This window comes from Lytechinus variegatus, chromosome 3 (assembly GCF_018143015.1).
Source record: "Lytechinus variegatus isolate NC3 chromosome 3, Lvar_3.0, whole genome shotgun sequence".
Lineage (NCBI taxonomy): Eukaryota > Metazoa > Echinodermata > Echinoidea > Temnopleuroida > Toxopneustidae > Lytechinus > Lytechinus variegatus.
The window spans coordinates 3,854,438-3,874,574 of NC_054742.1; the positions used below are offsets into that span (position 1 = coordinate 3,854,438).

A 20,137-nucleotide genomic window follows, 5' to 3' on the forward strand; every position below is an offset into this window, starting at 1 on the left:
TTGAACCATGTGCGCAATGCAAAAATAGCAGGGACAATGATTTAATTATAAGCACATTGTTCCAGTCATTATAAGCACAAGAAGAAGAAACTGAGAACGAGAAGGAAAAATTGCAAGAGAGAAATTAGTAGATAAAGAAAGAAAGAACTGAAGAAGGGGGAGGGGCTAAAATCGCGTCGTTGGGAATTTGTTCTGACAACGATGGCCTCAAAACTTTATTGCAACTTTCCGTTTCTAACTTTACAAACAAGTCATGCACATACACATGTACGTCCCTCATTATAAAATGGATAAATATCAGGATATTGTCAATCGGACTGTATTTATGAGAGAAAAGCTAAAAAAAATATGGTGCGTTATCGGCCTAAATTATTAATTGCAACATAATTCATAGTGCATTGAAATAATCATGGACCTGGCCACGGAGGATGATCTATATTGTTACTGGGGTGCTGTGACAATGCTCAATGTTCATTTTACCCGTTCTAATAAATAAAAAAAAAATCTTACTTGACATCTAACACGAAACGAGTGACCATTTCAAACTTTCTTCAAAACGTAGAATTTTATAAGAACCTTTTTACTGTAATTTTTGAGCTTGCCTGACACATTCATTCCAATTTGATATTGACTGAACATTATACTGATAAATCGTTCTTGTCCCAAGATTGCTAAGAAACAAACGTTGTTCATGCACCTATACCCTGGTCAAAATAATGGCAATGGGTACATGCTCAGTTTCAAGTTTCCAATTTGCACCTTCCTAATGAGTCTGAGCAGAAATACAATTTAGTAAAGAAGAACATAGCTCTTTTAGAGGCATCTTTACAACTAATATATCGGAGACAGACATGGTACCAGGGGCGTCGATCCATTTTTCAGATTGGGGGGCAAAATCATTAATGTTCCAAAGGCGCTCGATCGTACAAAACACTCACCCACACACCACACACACACACATAAATATATATGCATATATACATATATATATATATGACTCATGAGACCCAGACACGTATCTCACAAATGCGAGCGCGAAGCGCGAGCTGATTTTTTTTTTAGTATACTGACAGGAAAAGCGTGCCTGTTTAGGACTGTTTGTAGTAACTCATGAGGAGGATACATATCTCACTACACAGATAGTACGAGTGCCGAGAGTGAGCTGAAATTTCCTTATATTCTGACCTGAAAACTTGATATTCTAAGCATTTTTGGTACCAATGATAAGATTTGTATCTAAAAGAACAATAGATGCGAGCTGAAAATTTTGATATTTCGATCTGAAAAACAGTTTAGTGGACATTTTTGATGAAGAACAAGATATATATCAAAGAAAGAATGATTGCAAATCGAAGCAGGAGTTCTTTTGAGGCTTAGAACTGAAAGTGGGACATTTACATTCACCTATTTAATCATGAAAAGTATGGGTTTTTGCTACAGAAATGATGCGAGCGCGAAGCGCGAGCTGAAAATTTGTATATTCCAATCTGAAAAGCGGACATTTTGAGCACGATTTTAAATAAAGAACGAGTTGTGTATCACCATCTCGCTTGCTGAACATTACAATCTTGTTTTTTTAATGCATATCCGGAATTATTGGGGGGGGGGGCAAAATGATGTTTGCCCCCCCCCAATATTTTCATTGGTGGGGCGATCGCCCCCCCCCCCCCAGGATCGACGCCTCTGCATGGTACCAGCCTTCGCTGATGGGGGTGGGGAGGCGGATTTGTTTCTGCCATTTTTTTCCCGATTGGCAGCTAGAAGCTTGATTTGTGTACTATTTGAAGGGGAGCACCACTATACCTTTATTCTTAAAAATTGGCATGAATATATGATAATCTCATAAGCTTTATCTAAATAGTTCGAGCGCGAAGAGCCAGCTAATTTTGTTTTTTAAATTTTATGTGTTTTGTCCTAAAATTTGATCAATCTAGGCAATTAATGTTTGTGGTCCTAAACAAATTGTGTATGCAACTAAATAATTATTGCGAAGAGTGAGTAGAAATCTGTAATATACGTTTTGATCTGATCGAAAGGGACCTTGTCAAGGACTTTTTGCATTTAACAATGAATGCGTTAAATGTGTCACCAATCAAATAGCGCGAGCGCAATTTTTTTTTACCTAAAGAAGGGAACTCGAAGGCTTTTTTTTGTAAACGCGAACAGGATAGGTATATCACTGAACAATGATGCGAGAGCAAAGCGTAATAGGTAGGCGTATAGGTATAGAAAATAATATAGGTATATAGGCCTATTACCTATAAACCAATCAAATTTTACACAGCGCGAGTAGAAGATACTAATATTCAGACCATAAAAGTGACATTTTTACAGAACACTTTCTAAAAATCAATTTGTAACTTTTTGAATTAAAGTTCGATTACTGAGCTGAAGTATGTTCTGTATACAGACTTTAAAAATTTGATACTTCAAACTCCATATTGTGCATGATATGTAAATCACCTAGCATGCAGGCTATGCCAGCACGAACAGTGAGCAAAAATTTTATAAAGTGACATGAAAGATTTGTTTATTTTCCAAGTCTTCCCTCATTTTATTTCATTCATTCGTCTTCCTTCTCTAATTTATTTCACTTATTTCTCCCCCCCCCCCATTTTTTTGGTTATTGCTCCGCCAAAAAGGGGGACGATCCGTCGACCCCTGTGAAAGTTTAAAGTGAAAATATTCTGTAATGATGACAGGATCATGTATAGGCAAGGCTTACAAATCCATGGGGGCGAAGCGGCCACTTATAGCCCCCTCCCCCTCTATTGGCGGCGAAAAGGGAAGCTATAAGAAAAAGAGGGAATGAAAAGATGAGTTAGGGAAGAAAATTATAAAAGAAGGCAGAAAGTATTATAAAACTTAATTGGGAAGGGATAGATAATAAAAAAAGAAATAGTTCATAATATAAACAGAAAATTTGCTCACGCTTCGTACTCGCATTGACTTGAGCGACATAACAATCTGTTCAACATGTTCAAGAGGATATCAACTGCCCTAAACTATTTTTCAAGTCTAGTCAATAAGTACAAATTATTCTGCTCACGATTCGAATATTAATTGTCTTTTTTTATTCAGCAATACACATACTCTTCATGAAATACAAGAAAATTTCTAAATTCATATTCCAAAATATCAGTTCCAGGGGCGGATCCAGCTTTCGCCAATAGGGGGGGCCGAAAACTATTTTGATCAACATTTTTTTGATTGGCCGCTACTATCTGGCCTTTTTTTGTTGGTTTTTCAGGGGGTAGTCCTAACTAAAGACTGAAGTTTTAAGTATGTGTTAGTATTTATTGCTACAAAGAACAATATAAGGTATCTCATGTGGTCTTAATATATAATGCGAGCGCGAAGCGCGAGCTAAAAATCTTTGATATTTTATGTCCTTAGAACTGAAGATTCAGAGCATTTTTTATAATCATGAACAAAGATAAGTATCCGACTAAACAATGCGAGCGCGAAGCGCGAGCCGAAATTTTATCATATAGTAGCGTGAAAAGTGACTCAATTAGGACTGTTTTTAGTGATTAATGAAGAGGATACAAGTATCACCAATTAAATAATAGGAGTGCTAAGCGCGTTTTTATTTAAATAAACAAGCTGTGTGTCTCAAACAATTTAATGCGAGCACGAAGCATGAGCTTAATTTTTTGATATACTGACATGATAAAGGAGCATTTTGACAAATTTTGGTAAGAATTTCCAAAGAGCATAGGTTTCTCACAAATCAAACAATGCGAGCGCGCAGCGCGAGCTGAACATTTTGATACACATTAACAATTTGTGTAAATCAAACAAAATAATGAAAGGTTGTGCGAGCTAAAAAAATGTGTGCAAATTGATAACAGAACTGGATATATTGTATATATATTGGTTATATATTAGTGTCATTTAACCCTCTTGAATGGGATTCATTACACAGGCAATGCGAGCGCGAAGCGCGAGCGAAAATTTTTATATAAAGTATATTTTCCAATTCTTCCCGTCACCTTTTTTGGGGTATCCTTCGGGGTTGGACCGGTCGTTACGAGGCTGTAAATTACCCATCATGGGTAAAATACCCCTTTCTTACCTTTCTTTCTGTTTTTCGTAGTTTCTACCAAGGTAAAGAGTACACTTTTTTCTGCAGGTTGTCAAAAAATAGGGGGGGGGGGGGGGCGGGGCCGGCTCGGCCCCCTCCTGGATCCGCGCCTGAGTTCGCGCTTTGCGTCCACAAATTGCGTTCAATATCCGCTTCACAATTCTCCCATAGTGCTTGAAGGTAGCTGAAGTAACATTTCTCTATCATTTTTCATAATACCATATTCGTGAATTTTCATATACACCAAAAAAATTAAGATATACCCTAAAATTACATTATACTGTACAAAAAACACCGAGAACGAAACATAAATAACCCACTACCATCGATTGATATCGAGGACATGACCTCTTCCCCCTTTCAAATAAATTGAGATCCATTTACGCGCATGCACATCTAATACTCCCCTCTCCCCATTTCTCTCCAAAATAATACGAGTCCGATACCCTCCAGGAATTGCTCGGAGTTCGGGGAGGGGGGGGGGGGTGAGTGTCGATCCAGGGGGATAGGGAATACATTAACTTCCCTTAATTCGACAGTCATAAGTTTTTATGAATTATAATGACAAGTATGTTCATGATAAGGAGGGAGTACATTATTATGATCATAATTCTGGTACCATCGAAACTCCCGCTAGCATTGCTGATATAGTCCTTTTAGCACTTATTAGACTTGGTCTTCCCCCATCATGGTGCATTTGACCCCCCCCCCCCATTGAAGAGAAAAGAATAGTAAAAGAGAAGGGTGAAACATGAGTATCACGTCAAAATATAACACAAAGTTATATTTTTGTATTGAATTCAAATGGTAAAAAAAAGATTGCTCGCTCGTAGCTTTTCAATAGTAATAATTTTATCCTTTTATGCACTCGTGCCCCCCGTACAAATTTTGGACTGGTTATGGAACTGACCACCCCCCTCAAAAAATAATCATAATGTTAATAAAAAAATTATAGGCCTTAGACTGGTTATGGAACTAACCACCCCCCCCCCCTTTAAAAAAGTAATCATAATGATAATAATAAATTATAGGCCTAAATGTAAAAAAAAATTAAATACTCCCATCAGGGACCAAACTTAATTGTGTCAGTTATCCAATCCCATGAAAACCGACACTGGACACCCATACATACATGGCGGTAAAAAACGAAAATGGGGGGGGGGGGGGTGCATGGGGTATGCCCCCAAATTCTTTGGCTAGGATTTAGCATTTAATAACTAGGATAAAATGCTGGGTTGGTACCTCCGAAACCTCGCCGAAATTCAGCAATAACAAATTAGCAAGCTATTCCAGACATTATGGCACATACGTCATCACATTTTTTTCCTCCCGTTCTTTTTTTTTATACTCCTCGATCGTCAATCCGGAGGTGTTTTTCTGGGCCTAATTCCACTTTCCACTTTTCCTTATCCCTTTTCTTTATTTTTAAATTCATCTTCATCGTTATCACATAGGCCGATCCAGGGGCGAAGTACCCTGGTCCCCCTATATAGTGGCGGAGCAAAATATCACGATACAAGTTTTTCGCTCGCGCTCGCACTTGCATGTTTGATGTCGAGATACAAATCTTCCTCAACAGGCCGATATGGTATGCTAGCTAGCATTATTTGTCAAGTACCCATTCTCTAGTACTCATAATCTCATGTATTCCATAAATTCTCAAAATAATCCTATTCAGGTCTAATTGTCAAAACATATATATATATATATATATATATATATATATATATATATATATATATATATATATATATATATATGATATACAAAACCTATTTTAGCTCGGACATCGAGCTGTTGTTATTCTGTTTGATTTACATTTTTTAATTGCAGCCGTAATACGTTTTATGGTATCATTATCAATGCAGCTCACGCTACGCGCTACCTAGCAATTTTTGTCAAGTACCCATTCTCTAGTACTCATATATTCCATAAATTCTCGAAACATTCCTATTCAGGTCTAATTGTCAAAACCTATCAGCTAGCGCTGCACGCTCGCAATTTGATTGGTGAGAAATTTAACTCTAAAACAAACTATTCAAAAATTCTTTTTTAGCGCTCGTATTGTATATACCCATCCAGTTCAGGATTAAAGAAAATGCATAGAACTGCATGTAGAATGCCAATTTTCTTAGTTTGAATGTCAAAATGATCGGCTCTCACTTCGCGCTCACATTACTCGATTTTTGAAAATAGGCCTACATGAATGTATCGTCATGGCTATACTGCAATCAGAACAGGTCCCCTTCTATCAGGCTAGCGCTTCAGATTCATGTTCGCAGTAGTTATTAGTTAGATATACGAATCTTGCTCAGGATCAAAATCACTACTAAGAACGTTTTTTCAGGAAAAAATATGACATTTCCAAAAAAACTTATAGCTCTCGCTTTACGCTCGCACTATTGAATAGGGGATTATAGGATTAAACATTTATGCTGTTGAGAATAAAGTTGACTATTACAGGGGCCGCGGAATGGTTTTCAAGGGGGGGGGGGGGCTGACCATTAAACAATCGCAATCATATGGTAATTTTTACGTTTTTGTACACGGTTTTGGAAAAAAATGGGGGGGGGGGGGTAAATCCCCCAGCCCCCCTCCCCTCTCGCTTATAGCGATCGATCGTGGAAAATATGGGTGAACCCCCCCCCCCATATTGGCGAAAGCTGGATACGCCCCTGCTATCATAATAACTCGTTCCATTCTAATTTCCTGTTTCCTTATTCCTCATTTCCTTCCCCTTCACGAGACAAATTCCCGTTCCATTTTCCAATTTCTTATATATATATATATATATATTTTTTTTTTTAATCCCCATCATTTATTAGTATTTCGCGATTGTCTCACTTGCAGGCCTACATCTCTTCATTTTCCTCTTTCCTTCCCTTTCTTCTCGCCTTTCTTCTCTCCATGTTCTTTCTTTTCCTTTTCTTATCAATTTCATTGTTTTCTTCTCTTCTTCTTCCTTTTGTTTACCTTTCATTTTCATTTTCTTTTCTCCCTTTTTCCCATTTCCCTTTCCCAATGCATGCGTTGAAATATGACGTGAAAATCATGAACACAATCATCGTACACCATACGTTGTACACGCAAAAATGTGTATGTGACTGTTTTGCTCAGCGAGCGTGCCAATGTCGATCGCAGTGTAGTTCAATGCATGGAGAAGATGTATCCCGTGGTTCAACCAATCTTGCACCTTTTCGTACGAGAAAAATTGTAGCCAAAATTTTCACAGAAACATCTCCAATACGTACGTTTTCATGAACATACGTTTACATGAACGTAACATGAAGGTAACATGTGAACTACAGGTTGGACGGACAGCATAAGGGTAAGAAGGTCCATATATTTTTTATTCTCTATGCTAACCAATCTATTTTCGATGTTACCGTTGCCTGTACTGTGCTCCTCGACGAACTCGCTGGGGGAGAAACTCGACGGATGCATTGCTGTAACAGCTGATTGACGAGCGTACACGGAATTAGCAGACGATACTCGCAGGGATATTTCGGGTTGGTAAAAGTGGAATGACCAGCGATCGACGAAATAATCAGTCGTGGACGGTAGTGGGCGCTATGTGAGTGCTCGTAAATTCAGCAAAATTCAGCGAGGAAAATGAAGTCATTTCTCAGCATTTATTTGAAATTTTGATATTTCCAAGAAGAAATATTGTCAATTTCTCATTGAACTATTATCAGCAATTGTTATTCAATGGAAAAGATCCATTCAAGCGCAATTTTTGTATCCTTTACCAACACTATCCACGAGCTTTAAGTAAATTTGATTCTTTAAATTATATTTTCTTAATTGAAAAATGACAGTTTTCTTGATGATGATGATGCACAGCATTTGTATAGTGCCATATATCTGTCAAAGACATTCAAAGGCGCATTGGAAGAGCCAGCCAAGAAGGGCGCGCACACAGAACTGTGACCCGCAGGTCTCTCCTCCCGAGAACTGGTTGGAGAATGCAGGTAGACCACTATACCGGGGTAGCCATATTGCTTTCCACCAATAGAGGGTGTACACAAATATATGCCCAAAATTCAAGTTTTCGAGTGCTCTGGTGAATACAAAAATTACTCCCAAGTTACTAATGAAAAATAAATTGCAACTGTATGGAAATAAATATTTTTGGTCACAAAAGTGATATTTTAATGACTTTTTAAAGTGAGTGCTGTGTACAACATTGGCATACCATAGTCCTACCTGTAGATTCCCAACAGGCAGGATGGTAATGAACCCTTGAGTGCTCCTATCCCTATTAAACCCACTATAGGCTATAGTTTTATTTTTTGAGAAAGTGAGTCCAAACAGGTCGGAGTTTGAACGTTTAATGCCAGCCAAGTCCTCTAACTTGCGGCATAAATTAAGGTCTAACTGGTTCTTTAATTAATCATTTATGAATTATAACATACAATCAGTACTCACTGGTTCTTTTGTTGATTTTTTCCCCACATTTGTAATGAGTTTGCACTAATTTTCGTGACGAGCCTTATCACGGTAGACAGTTTCACGTTCTTTATTTATGAATAGAGTGCCCTTTATGATAGTTTTTAACGATGCTGCAAAATGGTTAGGTTTTTTGCACTGTGTTCAAGGCGTTTTTCTGTTTAATTTCTATATTTTATACATTTTGTTAAAATGCACGTTTTACGTCAAGTATGAGCCTTTAAATAAGCACCTGTCAGCCGGGGGCAATTTTTTTTTAAATTGCCCCCGGCTCACGGGCTTTTTACAGGAACCGGGGGCAATTTTCTGGAACCAGGGGCAATTTAAAAAATATGTATATAACAGTAAACCACACTGCAAATTTGTTTATAGGAAGCGCAGTTCCTGCAATTTTTTAATTAGTACATGAATAGCATATGCTAAGTATTAGGCTTATTCAAACATTTAAGAAATCAGATTTAAATGTTTAAGTGTTTTGACACCCTCACTCCACATCCCCTTTACAACCACACACACATGGGCTTATTTATTTTTCGTCTTTAATGAACCATGATCAATGAACCCCCCCCCAAAAAAAAAAAAATCTAAATAAATGAATAAAATAAAAATTAAAAAAGATACAGAGAGATGGAGAAAGAGAGAATTCATTTCAAATAATAAATTTAGGAAAAAAAAATTTTTTTTTAAATAATTTTTTTTTTTATGATTTGAATCACGGGAGTGGGTGAGTGTTTGTGTGTGATTGTGGCTGTGAGGTGCACTTGGATTGATTATATAAATTATGTTAAAGAAATTAAGAAACGAAATCAATAAATAACTCAGTCTATTCAAATTCCAGCACATAGCCACAGGCTATGTACATGTATTGTAGGTTCACGTACCTTAAGTTTTTCACAAGTTATTTGAAAACGCAGATCTCCACAGAAAATGCCTTTCATTCTGGGAGAGTCTGAATTTGGTGAAAATGTATTCATTAATAACTTAAATATTCATCACAATGAAGAAATCATAAAGTTTTTTGACAGTTTTCAAAAATTAACATGAAATCTAAACTCTATCTCAAACGGAAAATCACCATCACTTAGGCCATTACTGATAGAATTCTCACCCAGAGCTCTGGCAGACAACATGAGCTCAAAACTGGCTTGCTAACACCACACTCAACTGCACGCGGCGTCCTCCTATTTTTTTTAGATGGAGCCTTGTTTGATTATTTATTGTCTGATATTTACCCCTCTCCAGGAAAGAAATTAAAAAGCTACAATTCACAACTATAAACTAAGTTATTTTGGATTATTAAGGCTCCGTTTTGACAAGCAAGGTCGGCGACTGTGAGGATAAAAGACTTGCACATCGTATGTGCTGTGAACAGGATTTATCTCCTGTGCAATTCGAATTACTATATCACAGAATTGTGATATCCCAACTGGAAATGTGTGCATTAGAAATTGCACATGGTGAAGTATGGAAAACCGCTACCGGAAGAACGCGCGCACATGTATTACAGGAGAAAAAAAGACGGACGTAGCTCACTTTTTATGGTACAGAAAAAAAGACGCACTTGGCAATTTTAAACTGTGTTTATCGTTAATTGAAAGTTATTTGATTTTGGCATTACAGATATTTAAATTACATGTATGATATGGCTTCACGGCGGGCGCAATTACCTGGAAAATATTTGCGCCCGGTCGTCAAAATTTTGATGATTTTGGGGCTTCATGGTCGCAATTGATGGCGTTATGAGCGCGAATTTGCGCTCAGCGCCCGCTTATTTCAAGGCTTGGTCAAGTATGAGATTGAAATCACAAAGTGTTGTATAATTATAGAGTTTTAGTTGTCTAAGATATCATGTAATATTTTATTCTGTATATATTTCATAATAAAATATATAATTATTGAAGTCTCACGAGAGAGATGATTTACGATCAGCTGACGAGTACGCGTGACACATGGTCTGAATATCAGCTCCGACTACCAGTAAAAGCAGAAAAGAGGCCTAAAATGTAAGTATTCCTTTATTTTCATTTCATTTTAGTTATAAAATTACGTTCAGACTAAATGTCATGTGCAGCCCTAATAAAAATCAATTAATTAATGCATGATTCCCACTCATATTTTACCGATATTTGATGAGTGCCTGATTTGAAGCTAGTACCAACACATGCGGGATTGTCGTCTATGAGGTCCATACATGTTAATGTTAGGACCTCATTGGTACTAGGAGTGATTAAACCCTACTCTTATTTTTGTCACTTTGGGTGGCCGGCTGTCACCAAAGGGACTCTTCCCCTAAAGAGTTGTAAAACATAATTTTTGTCCATATTCTCTCACTCAGATCACATGGTTGGTCTCTCCAGCAAGAAGTTTGCCGATAGACTAAAATGCAAGTAAGTCAGAGGGTAATATTCTATGTCTAAGATGAAAGGTACAATTCCTTTGCCATGGTTCTAAGTGAGATTTGAATATCTGGAAATAGGGCCTTTTCAATATTGACAAATCCTAATCAAACAATTCATGCTTTTATTTTACATTTTCTTGATTTCTTTAAAAATCATTCATTGATTGGATATGAGGTACTATATACCTGAAGAGTATACTGATACTTAATCCCATCAATTTTATTCCATAGCTGATTGTGTGTCTATAGGAATTAGAGATATAATTTAGGAGACCAGGAAGAAAAAGTCTCAAAAGACTACAATTTGTAGCTATAAGTGGAGTACCCATACACGTTGCTTCCAAGAACTAGCATACGTGTTAGTTGTACCTTAATAAGTTAGATTATAATTTGAGTTTTTGTGATATTTTCTAGTTTGGTCTAAAGATATTAATTGAAGGAAGTTTCAATATGAGGAAGCTCCTGAAAATCAACCAATACAAATGATATGACTTCAGTAATATTTAACCTACGTGTATCTTGTTTTTTTATTAACAGTCCCCACATTAAATTGTACTGCTCAGAAGTGACCTTTGAATTTCTACTGACAGATGAGAGGTACAAGCACTTACAGGCCAGTTTATTCTCACTCCCAATTGAACAGACCAGCACAGTCACACTAGTCAATGAATTTAATGGACAGGTATGTGGTCATTCATAATAGGCAATTTTTCGCTCCACAGTGCAACAGATTCAAGAACATAGAAAATATATTATCAAATGCCCTTCATTGCAATGATCAACCAGGAGTATTTGTTATATGTTGTTTATTAAAAAATCATAACTTGACACCCTTTTACATGTAGCCTACTGTAGCCAGATGGCAGCTTTTCATAACGCTCTCACTTTTCTTGTTGTGTCCTATGTCTTTGAATAATTATATTAATTTGTATGTATTTTTACAAAAAAGTTGATGGAAATAAATGAAAATGTTATTAAAAATATGGTGCTAAAATAGAGGTATAAATGTTTGAGAAACCATGACTTGAGCTAGATTTAACCAAGATTGTATTTCATAAAGCTGTTTGTAAAGTTCAACATGACTGGAACATGCTCATAGGTGCTAAGTATTGATTCAAAGTAATGACAAGGCCTTCTCTTCATGAATTGAAAACAGTTTTGGTTGATGGATAAATCATCTTGGTGAACTGTTTCTAATGTTTTTGATTTGTTAATACAGGAAGAGAAACTATTGGTTACACTGCTTCCTGCAGGTCACTGCCCTGGATCTGTCATGTAAGTATATCACATCTGAGAAACCTCAGAATAAAGAAGTCTTCAAAATCAATTATTCAGTTATTATTACAGAGATCTGTAGGCTGGGCCCCTGTATCATTCAAGTTACTTTCATAGTAACTATATGAAACACATGGATTCTGTGGAAGCTACTATTGGATGGCAAAATTTATTGTAAGGGTTTTACAATCAGGGTATACCATCAAACAGGGTTGGCTGAATTAAATCACGATTGAAATCACTTTGATTAAAAAAAAATATATCATTGATTTAAATCACTTCCATTGAAACGTGTACAAATGATTGACAATTTTTTTTTCATTTGTGGCAGTTATTTTTATTTTTTTACTCATCTAGAAAGATATAGTGCCCTTTGCCAAAATGAGCATTTATTTTTATACATTTCTCATTGAATTGAGTGCAATAATACACAAAATCTGCATTGTCACTGGTTTTATACCATAGTTTAACATTTTATTCTTTTACAGTATTTAAAGCTTTATTTATTCTTTTACAGTATTTAAAGCTTTAAAACCTGTGCTATTTTTTGCAAAACTGCTAAGAACTGCCAAATACTAATTTCAGGTTGATTGTACTAAAAGAAATAATTTAAACAAACTTGCAACTTTTATCACAATAAGTCACAGCTTTGCAAATCAATGCTTTAAACAGTCAAAAAGCTCCAACCATGGCTTAAATAACAAAGGAGGTTTTATAAACAGACAAAACAAAATGTAGTTTTCATTAAGCAACACACAATTTTCAGTCCTAGCTTGAAAATCAAGAATGTTTCTGTTTAGAGAATGTAAATCTCTTAGTCATGGAATTCTTCCAAGAAACAAATCCTCATTTCATGTTTGAATAGGAACACTTACTTTGCAGTATTAGCTGTACCAAGGCAGTTCCTCAACTTTGACCAAACCGTCAGAAGGAGCTAAATACCCTACAAGTGAGGATGCAGAAAGGAGCATCTTCATCCTTACTTACATATTCTATATTAATTCTATTTTGACTGGATTCAATTATGAAATACAATAGAGGTTATTAATTCTAATTGTGTAATGTATAATTTTGAAAAAAAAATTAGTGTAAGGCTTAAATTTTTGGTGTTTCCACTTTTAAACAATTTGTTTCAAAAAAAAAAAATCTGATTAAAATAAGAAAATTCTGATTTGAATCAAATCCATTTTTAAACACATTTTTTTAATAAAAACATCGTAAAATATGTCTAATCCCAAATCAACAATGGCAAGCTGTTAGGACCCTTTAAAGCGACAGGTAGGAAGGAGAGAAAATTGTTGAAAGCCACATTTCTTGAAATTTACGTTTATCTGGCTCTTAAGGGCCAAGATTACTCTCTCATTTTTGTGTTTTTTTTCTAAATTTGTTTAACCCTTGCATCTCATTGGCAATCATAAGATATTGTTTTACCCATTAGAATTGATTATTGAAATGCAATCATCTGAAAACCTACAGATGATTTGATTTTTAACGACTACTCAGAATGGGGTGTCATTTCCATCCAATAGTGTCCTCTTGGAATCCAGTATATTTTATGCATGGTTTAGACATTACTTCATTAAGTCTAGAAGATTACTTGTATTTATGCAACTATTTTAGAATGTTTACTTTGCCCATATTAACTTGTTTTTAAGACAGTTCACATTCCAATGTGTCAAATCCAGTTCTATCCAAAATGTCCTCTAAAAAATTAAGCAATTGACAGAACATTTAATTAATGATTGAACTCCTATTAAAAAAAATTAGTGACTAACCTTATGCCCCGCAATTCAAAGAAATATCATTTGGGCAATTCCACAGGTTGGTGGACATGAGCTTAAAAATTCAAATTCAATATTTTCTTGAATTTTTTAATACTTTAAGTCCTTCATACATGATAGTTTCAGGAACAAGAAATAAAAAGTTTATTTTCATAGGTATACTTTGGAAAAAAATGGTCAAAAGTTGTGTCTTCCATTGTGTACCAAAATACAAGAAAAATAGTGAAAAATGAAATGTGCCTTATTACCATTTTGTTGTTGCAACAACATACCACTTTATATATTTCTGAAGTTTAGAAGAGTCAAATTACTTAAAATACACAACCGCTTTTCAAGTAAATTTGTAGTACTCATTCAAAAATAAATATTGCAACCTGCTCAGGTGATGTAACGTGAGTAACCGAAAAAAACTGACTTTGTTTTCTGAGAGAAAAATTCTTCACAGTTAATTGGTGGGATTTTAAATTCTCTTCCTTCAAACAATCTTTGACACAGTGATGACTATCAAAATCATTAAAAAGTACAATTTTTTTATAAAATTGATGAAGAAAAACTGTAACGTGAGTAACTTTGTAACGTGAGTAACCATCATGTAATGTGAGTAACCAGTAAAAATTATTCAGTTCGGTAACATTTTCTGTGGGATGTCAAGTTTTAAGTCTCATGGTGAGTTGTGAAGTTATTTTTGATTAATTAAAAGCAAAATGAGGGTACATCTCTTTGATGCGACTCTTTGTTCATCAAAATATCAGTGGTCATACAATCACACAAAATTTGAATATTAGTAGAAGTATTCACAATGCAAGAGTGCATTAGTAAGACTTGGTTTTGATTAACCAAACTTTAAAGAGTGTTTGAACAACACATTGAATGCCCTTACCTGTAATCCTATCTAGGCCGGGGTATTTTGGGAGTTGATATGGCCCGGGGGGGGGGCTCCCAGGCCCCCCTTGAGATCTTGGCCATTGGCCGCACAATCACGCCGAAAATTTGCGTGCAGGTTGTCTTGGACATAACCTACAATACTATACAGTAATTTATTTCATGCAAATTGGTATTAAGCGATTATGCTAATTTATGCATAATTAGTAAGCGAAATCATACTTTTCCCTCCTACTCCCTAATAAAGCTCCAATTGTTGCAATTTTTGGTATAAAATCTCTTTTTGATGTTCCTAGCAATGAATTTTACACACATTATTGAATTTTTAATGACATGTGTGTTGTTAACCATACATGGACAAAATGTAACGTGAGTAACCGTAACGTGAGTAACCATATTATCTGCACCCCAAGTAAAAACCATGTGTTCTTTATTTTTTTAATTATATACAAAGTTTGTCTCCCTAATATACTTCTTTGAAATTGATATAATCAACTTTCATAAAAGCCTTGTGTGAGGAGACTTTTCACTTATGTTGACTTTTCATTTTATGCATGTCCAAATCATGTAACGTGAGTAACCAACACATTCCAAAGATTTGCCAGGAGCATAATAGAATTTCCCAAGTTTTGTTTTTATACGAAGGATAGTCAGACTGTGTACTTTGTTGTGATAAGGAGATGTTTAGTTCCTATCAATAATAATGGAGTTACAGCTCCAAGTATGAGTCAAGGTGTCTCCAAATGTAACGTGAGTAACCGTGGAATAGCCCATTTGACTAATTAACAACACATACACAAAAATTTAGGAAAAGCATAGCAACCATTTTTTTCCCCGTCAAATGAGACAATTTGGTTTACCTGATAGTAACAAGAAACTGTAACAGTAATTTTTTTTTGTATTCAGGTTTTTGTTTGAGGGTAGTGAAGGAACTGTCCTGTACACTGGTGACTTTAGATTAGCCAAAGGTGAAGCAGCTAGGATGGATCCCCTTCACTCCGGTTCAAGGTTTGTATCCCATTACATGAACAGTATAACTTTAACAAAATGTATCAGGGAGATTGTAATGCTGTTATGTCATTATGATGAATGATATGGAAGGTCTTTTATTTGTATTTTCTTTTTTCTTGGGTTTATTTTATATTTAAAATTTTCTGCTGATTATAATATCAAACCAGATATCAACATTTATTAAATCATTTGCTCTAATTGTTAGAGAAATATGGGATCTGCATTTTCAGTTCTGATATTTGACATGTCAGATCAGAATTTTTTTTTTTTGAAAATCAGTAACCCTTGATGAGTATTTTCAGAAAGTATGCTAACTCATAAGAGACATCTGAATGATTACCTGTAGGTTTCTTTGATAAATGAGCACTATTGGTTCACTTCTTCCTGCTTGATGGAAGGGATTTGATCAATTTATTAGAATAACCCACAGATGATTTCAAAATGATATCACATTAAGATTACCATGAACAAACTGGTAGAAAGGTAACTTTTGATACTGGTAGAGCCCTTAGAGTAAAATATTAAGTTTTTATTAACATACTGTGCAAACTTTGACCAATTCTAGTTATCAAATTCAACAAATATTGATAAAAGATACAATGGGCCTATAAGAATTGAAACCCAGCTTTATTTCATATTTTAAAAAGGAATTTTTTAATTCGGTGATCATAAAAAATGATTGCTTGAAGGTTCAACTTAAATGCAAATGATAGCTCTTCATGTTCTCTTCCATCTTTCATTATTATCATCTGAAAGAAATAAACAAACTCCAAACATTGTTCTCTGTCAGATATTTATTTTTAAATAATATCAGTGGCAGATTTTAATTTTCTTGAAAATTACCTTGACAAGAGAAATAAACTTATCATATTTTTTTATTTGAATTTATTATAGAATCCTTTTTTTCTTTTCTCTTTATCTTACGTCAGGGTAAAAGATATCAGCAGTGTGTATCTTGATACTACTTTTTGTGTACCTGAAGCCATGTTTATTCCTAGCAGAGTAAGTATATTCTCTACTTACTAACATAGTTAATGCACAATATTGGTATCTCCTTCTTACCATGTACCATTTATGAAGACTTCGGTCACAGCTTATAAGTGAAATGTAAATGGGATGGAAAGTGGAGATTTTATGCGTTAAAAAGATGTGTAATTTGTCATATTTCGTAGAAGAAAAATCCTTCAAATATCACAGAATAACACATCAATATCAAGAGAAGGACTAAATTATTGTGAGCTCCTAGCATGATTACATTAGGTACATCAATTTGAAACCTTGAAGGATGTTATTTCTTTACCATATCTGGCCTTGAAAATTTGACAGTTTTTAGATCACGATATTAAATTTCAGAAATAAATGTAAACCAAAATGAGGGAGTTTATTTTCCTTTCCTGCTCTGCTGTTTCAGATCTTTAAACTGAAAAAACCCATTGAACTATTTGCATTGAAGGGTCACATATTTTATGTATAGATGTTTGGTATTTGTAATTATAAAATATAATTATCTCTCTTTTTAATTGTTTGAATTTTATTTTAGGAGGAATCAAAGGATGCTCTTCTGGATCTTGTTGATAGGTGAGTCACTGTGAGTGTAATCTTTCAGTTCTATAATCAGGACATGTTTCACTAAGATCTCAGACTAAAAATAACATTTAAAGCCTGTCTTAGGTAAAGGGTCAGTAATGTGATTTATACTAGAGTATCGAACACTGTAAATTACAAGTTAAGCATACTGAGTCATTGAATGCATTTCAACCTTTTAGAATTTTTGTATGGAATTTTTCCGGCAGTTAGAATTTTATATTTAGATCTTGAAACCTCTCTTTGTTAGGGTTGTAAAATTTCTGGGAATTTTCACATTGGAACTTTCTATGGGAATAATGGAACTTTTTGCAATTTTCAGGAATTTTCAAGAAATTTTGGGAATTTTAAAAGTAACAATTTTCAATAATTATATACAGAAAGTGAAAGGAGTACCCCGGCAGATGGTGCTTGATTATGCTTTGTCAGCAAGTTTCAAGCCAAACATGCTAAAACAGTCAGACACTGCAGAATTGTAACAAATTTCTTGTAAAAGTTACTTTACTAATGGCTGAATAGTATGTATGATGGCAGTACACTACACATGCTTTTCTGCTCATGGGATGATGCCTATTGAATATTCTTAACTTGTTGCAGATTATGATAATTATTATTGATAATAAAATTATTATTATTTTATTATTTTATTTCTTATTTATTTCTGCATAGCAAAAGTGAGAATTTAGTGCCAGCAGCGATAATTTGATAAGTATAAATGTACAGATTGCTGGTTCAAGGTCAAAGTTCATTTTAGTTCAATTAACCTTGACTGAATTAAATATTTTGTTTATTATTTCGAAATACTTGATCAAATCAAATGAAAAATGATATGGGATTGTCATTTGATATAAGTAAAGATATGTTCCCCAAATTCCCAAAACTTTCCTTGGAAATTTTAAAAAAATTCAAGAAAAGTTTCCAGCCCTTTGTAACCATACTCTCTGTAATGTTTTTATTTTAATTTAAAATAGCCATTTGAGCACTTACTTTGCATTTTTGCTTATTGGATATAGAAAACTACTGACATAGGTTGTATCCTGAAATTTTCTGCCCATTCCATACTTATAGGCCTGGCACACTACACTTGCAGATATTTTATTTTGATCAGAAGCTCGGTCAAATAATATTTTGATGTAAAATCTGTGAAGCAAAGTCCAAATCATCATCAAGCCAAAGCCAATGGGGACATCATTATTAGTTGAAATTGAATTTGCTCTCATTCATTCAGGGAGGCTCAAAGTAGACTTGAATTTTGATTATAGTATTCATGATACTACTGTTTGGAACCTTTTATCGGTTGGAATGTTCATATCAAATGCTGTTACAATGTAGTGTGCCGGTGCTGGGCTTTAATCTGATGGCTAATTGAAACATATGTTATGTGCCCCATCCCTGTTTATTAAATGCACCATCATTGAGATAGTATAGTCCCTGTAAAGGTGCAAAGTAATCATGTCTACCCACTTTATTTATTGAAGGTGATTACTTAGTACATATGAATCATGTGAAGAATATTGGTTGTAACTTCCTTTATGCTTCAATATCAGGTGTATTTTAAAATTTGATACAAAGAGGCTTATTTAGAAGGCTTAGAGTAGATTCAATTGACACTGCTTGTCTGTAGGAGAAAAACATTTCTTAATATTCTAATATTTTATTCTAAGAGAATGAAATAGATTTTAGAAATTCATTTTAGGTAAATACATTTTTCATTCTGGTAATTGTATTGGGAGTCTGAATTGAATTAAGCTAAATGAACAAGTTATTGAATTACATTCATATTAGATGTAAATGAAATCCAGATTATAAGAAAAATATTAATCATAGTCAATGATATAATGATAATTAAGTGACTATTAAAATTCCTCAAAATGATAAATGTGTATTCAAACAAGATTGACTGTTTTCGTTTTCTTTCTCCTTACGCTGTCTAGGCAAATTAGCAAGAGTGCTGGTCACATGGTGAAGCTAAACTGCAAAGCAAAGTATGGTTATGAGTATCTCTTTGTAGAGCTGAGTAAAACTTTCAACCAAAAGGTATCATTTTATTCTAATCATCCTTTGTATTGAGTTTTGGGGGCTGTTTCACGTGCAGTAACTTTATGCATAACTTGTCACCTTCGTGTTACATGCGATATCTTAATTATTCTCTGTTTTGATAATGGGGATTCATATCATAAATTAAGGTCAGAAAAATGTTTGATTTTCCATTCAGATGTTGGTTTACAACAAAGAATTATAATCTACAAAGTTCTTATTTTAACTGTTACTGGATATAAAACTGATTAAAAATATGATTTAGCTATAAATGAAAAGTTATTATCAGTTTTATGAATAACCTCTTCAAGATAATAGATTTATATGCATATTAAAATAGTGTATAGTCTTAGTAAGGATATGAATTTAGTCATTCTAATATTTAACTCTTACCAATTGTTATTTGTCATCAACAAGATCATTGTGAATATCTTATTTGGTGTTTGGGAGGAATATTGGGCCGTCTTTCATTAGTGTCAGTATTTACATTTCATATAGGCCCTTTGAACACTCAATTGTATTTTCTATATTATGTGATGACTCTCCTGCATTTTTACCCTATCAAAGAGAGAAAAGGAAAAAATAATCAAATTATCACAAACATTTTGTATAATTGTATACCCACAGGCATGC

The 20,137-nt window shown here is 34.5% G+C and overlaps 1 protein-coding gene across 1 annotated transcript in view; it reads left to right on the forward strand.

The window, feature by feature from the left end:
• LOC121410015 (protein artemis-like) overlaps positions 1-20,137 on the forward strand; it is a 61,903-nt gene that overhangs the window by 4,688 nt on the left and 37,078 nt on the right. Inside the window, exons 2-8 of the mRNA XM_041601829.1 lie at positions 10,872-10,923; positions 11,472-11,616; positions 12,154-12,209; positions 15,779-15,880; positions 16,813-16,885; positions 17,424-17,461; positions 19,402-19,504. Of these exons, the coding sequence (XP_041457763.1) occupies positions 10,872-10,923; positions 11,472-11,616; positions 12,154-12,209; positions 15,779-15,880; positions 16,813-16,885; positions 17,424-17,461; positions 19,402-19,504 (569 nt within the window). The remainder of the gene's footprint in view (positions 1-10,871; positions 10,924-11,471; positions 11,617-12,153; positions 12,210-15,778; positions 15,881-16,812; positions 16,886-17,423; positions 17,462-19,401; positions 19,505-20,137) is intronic.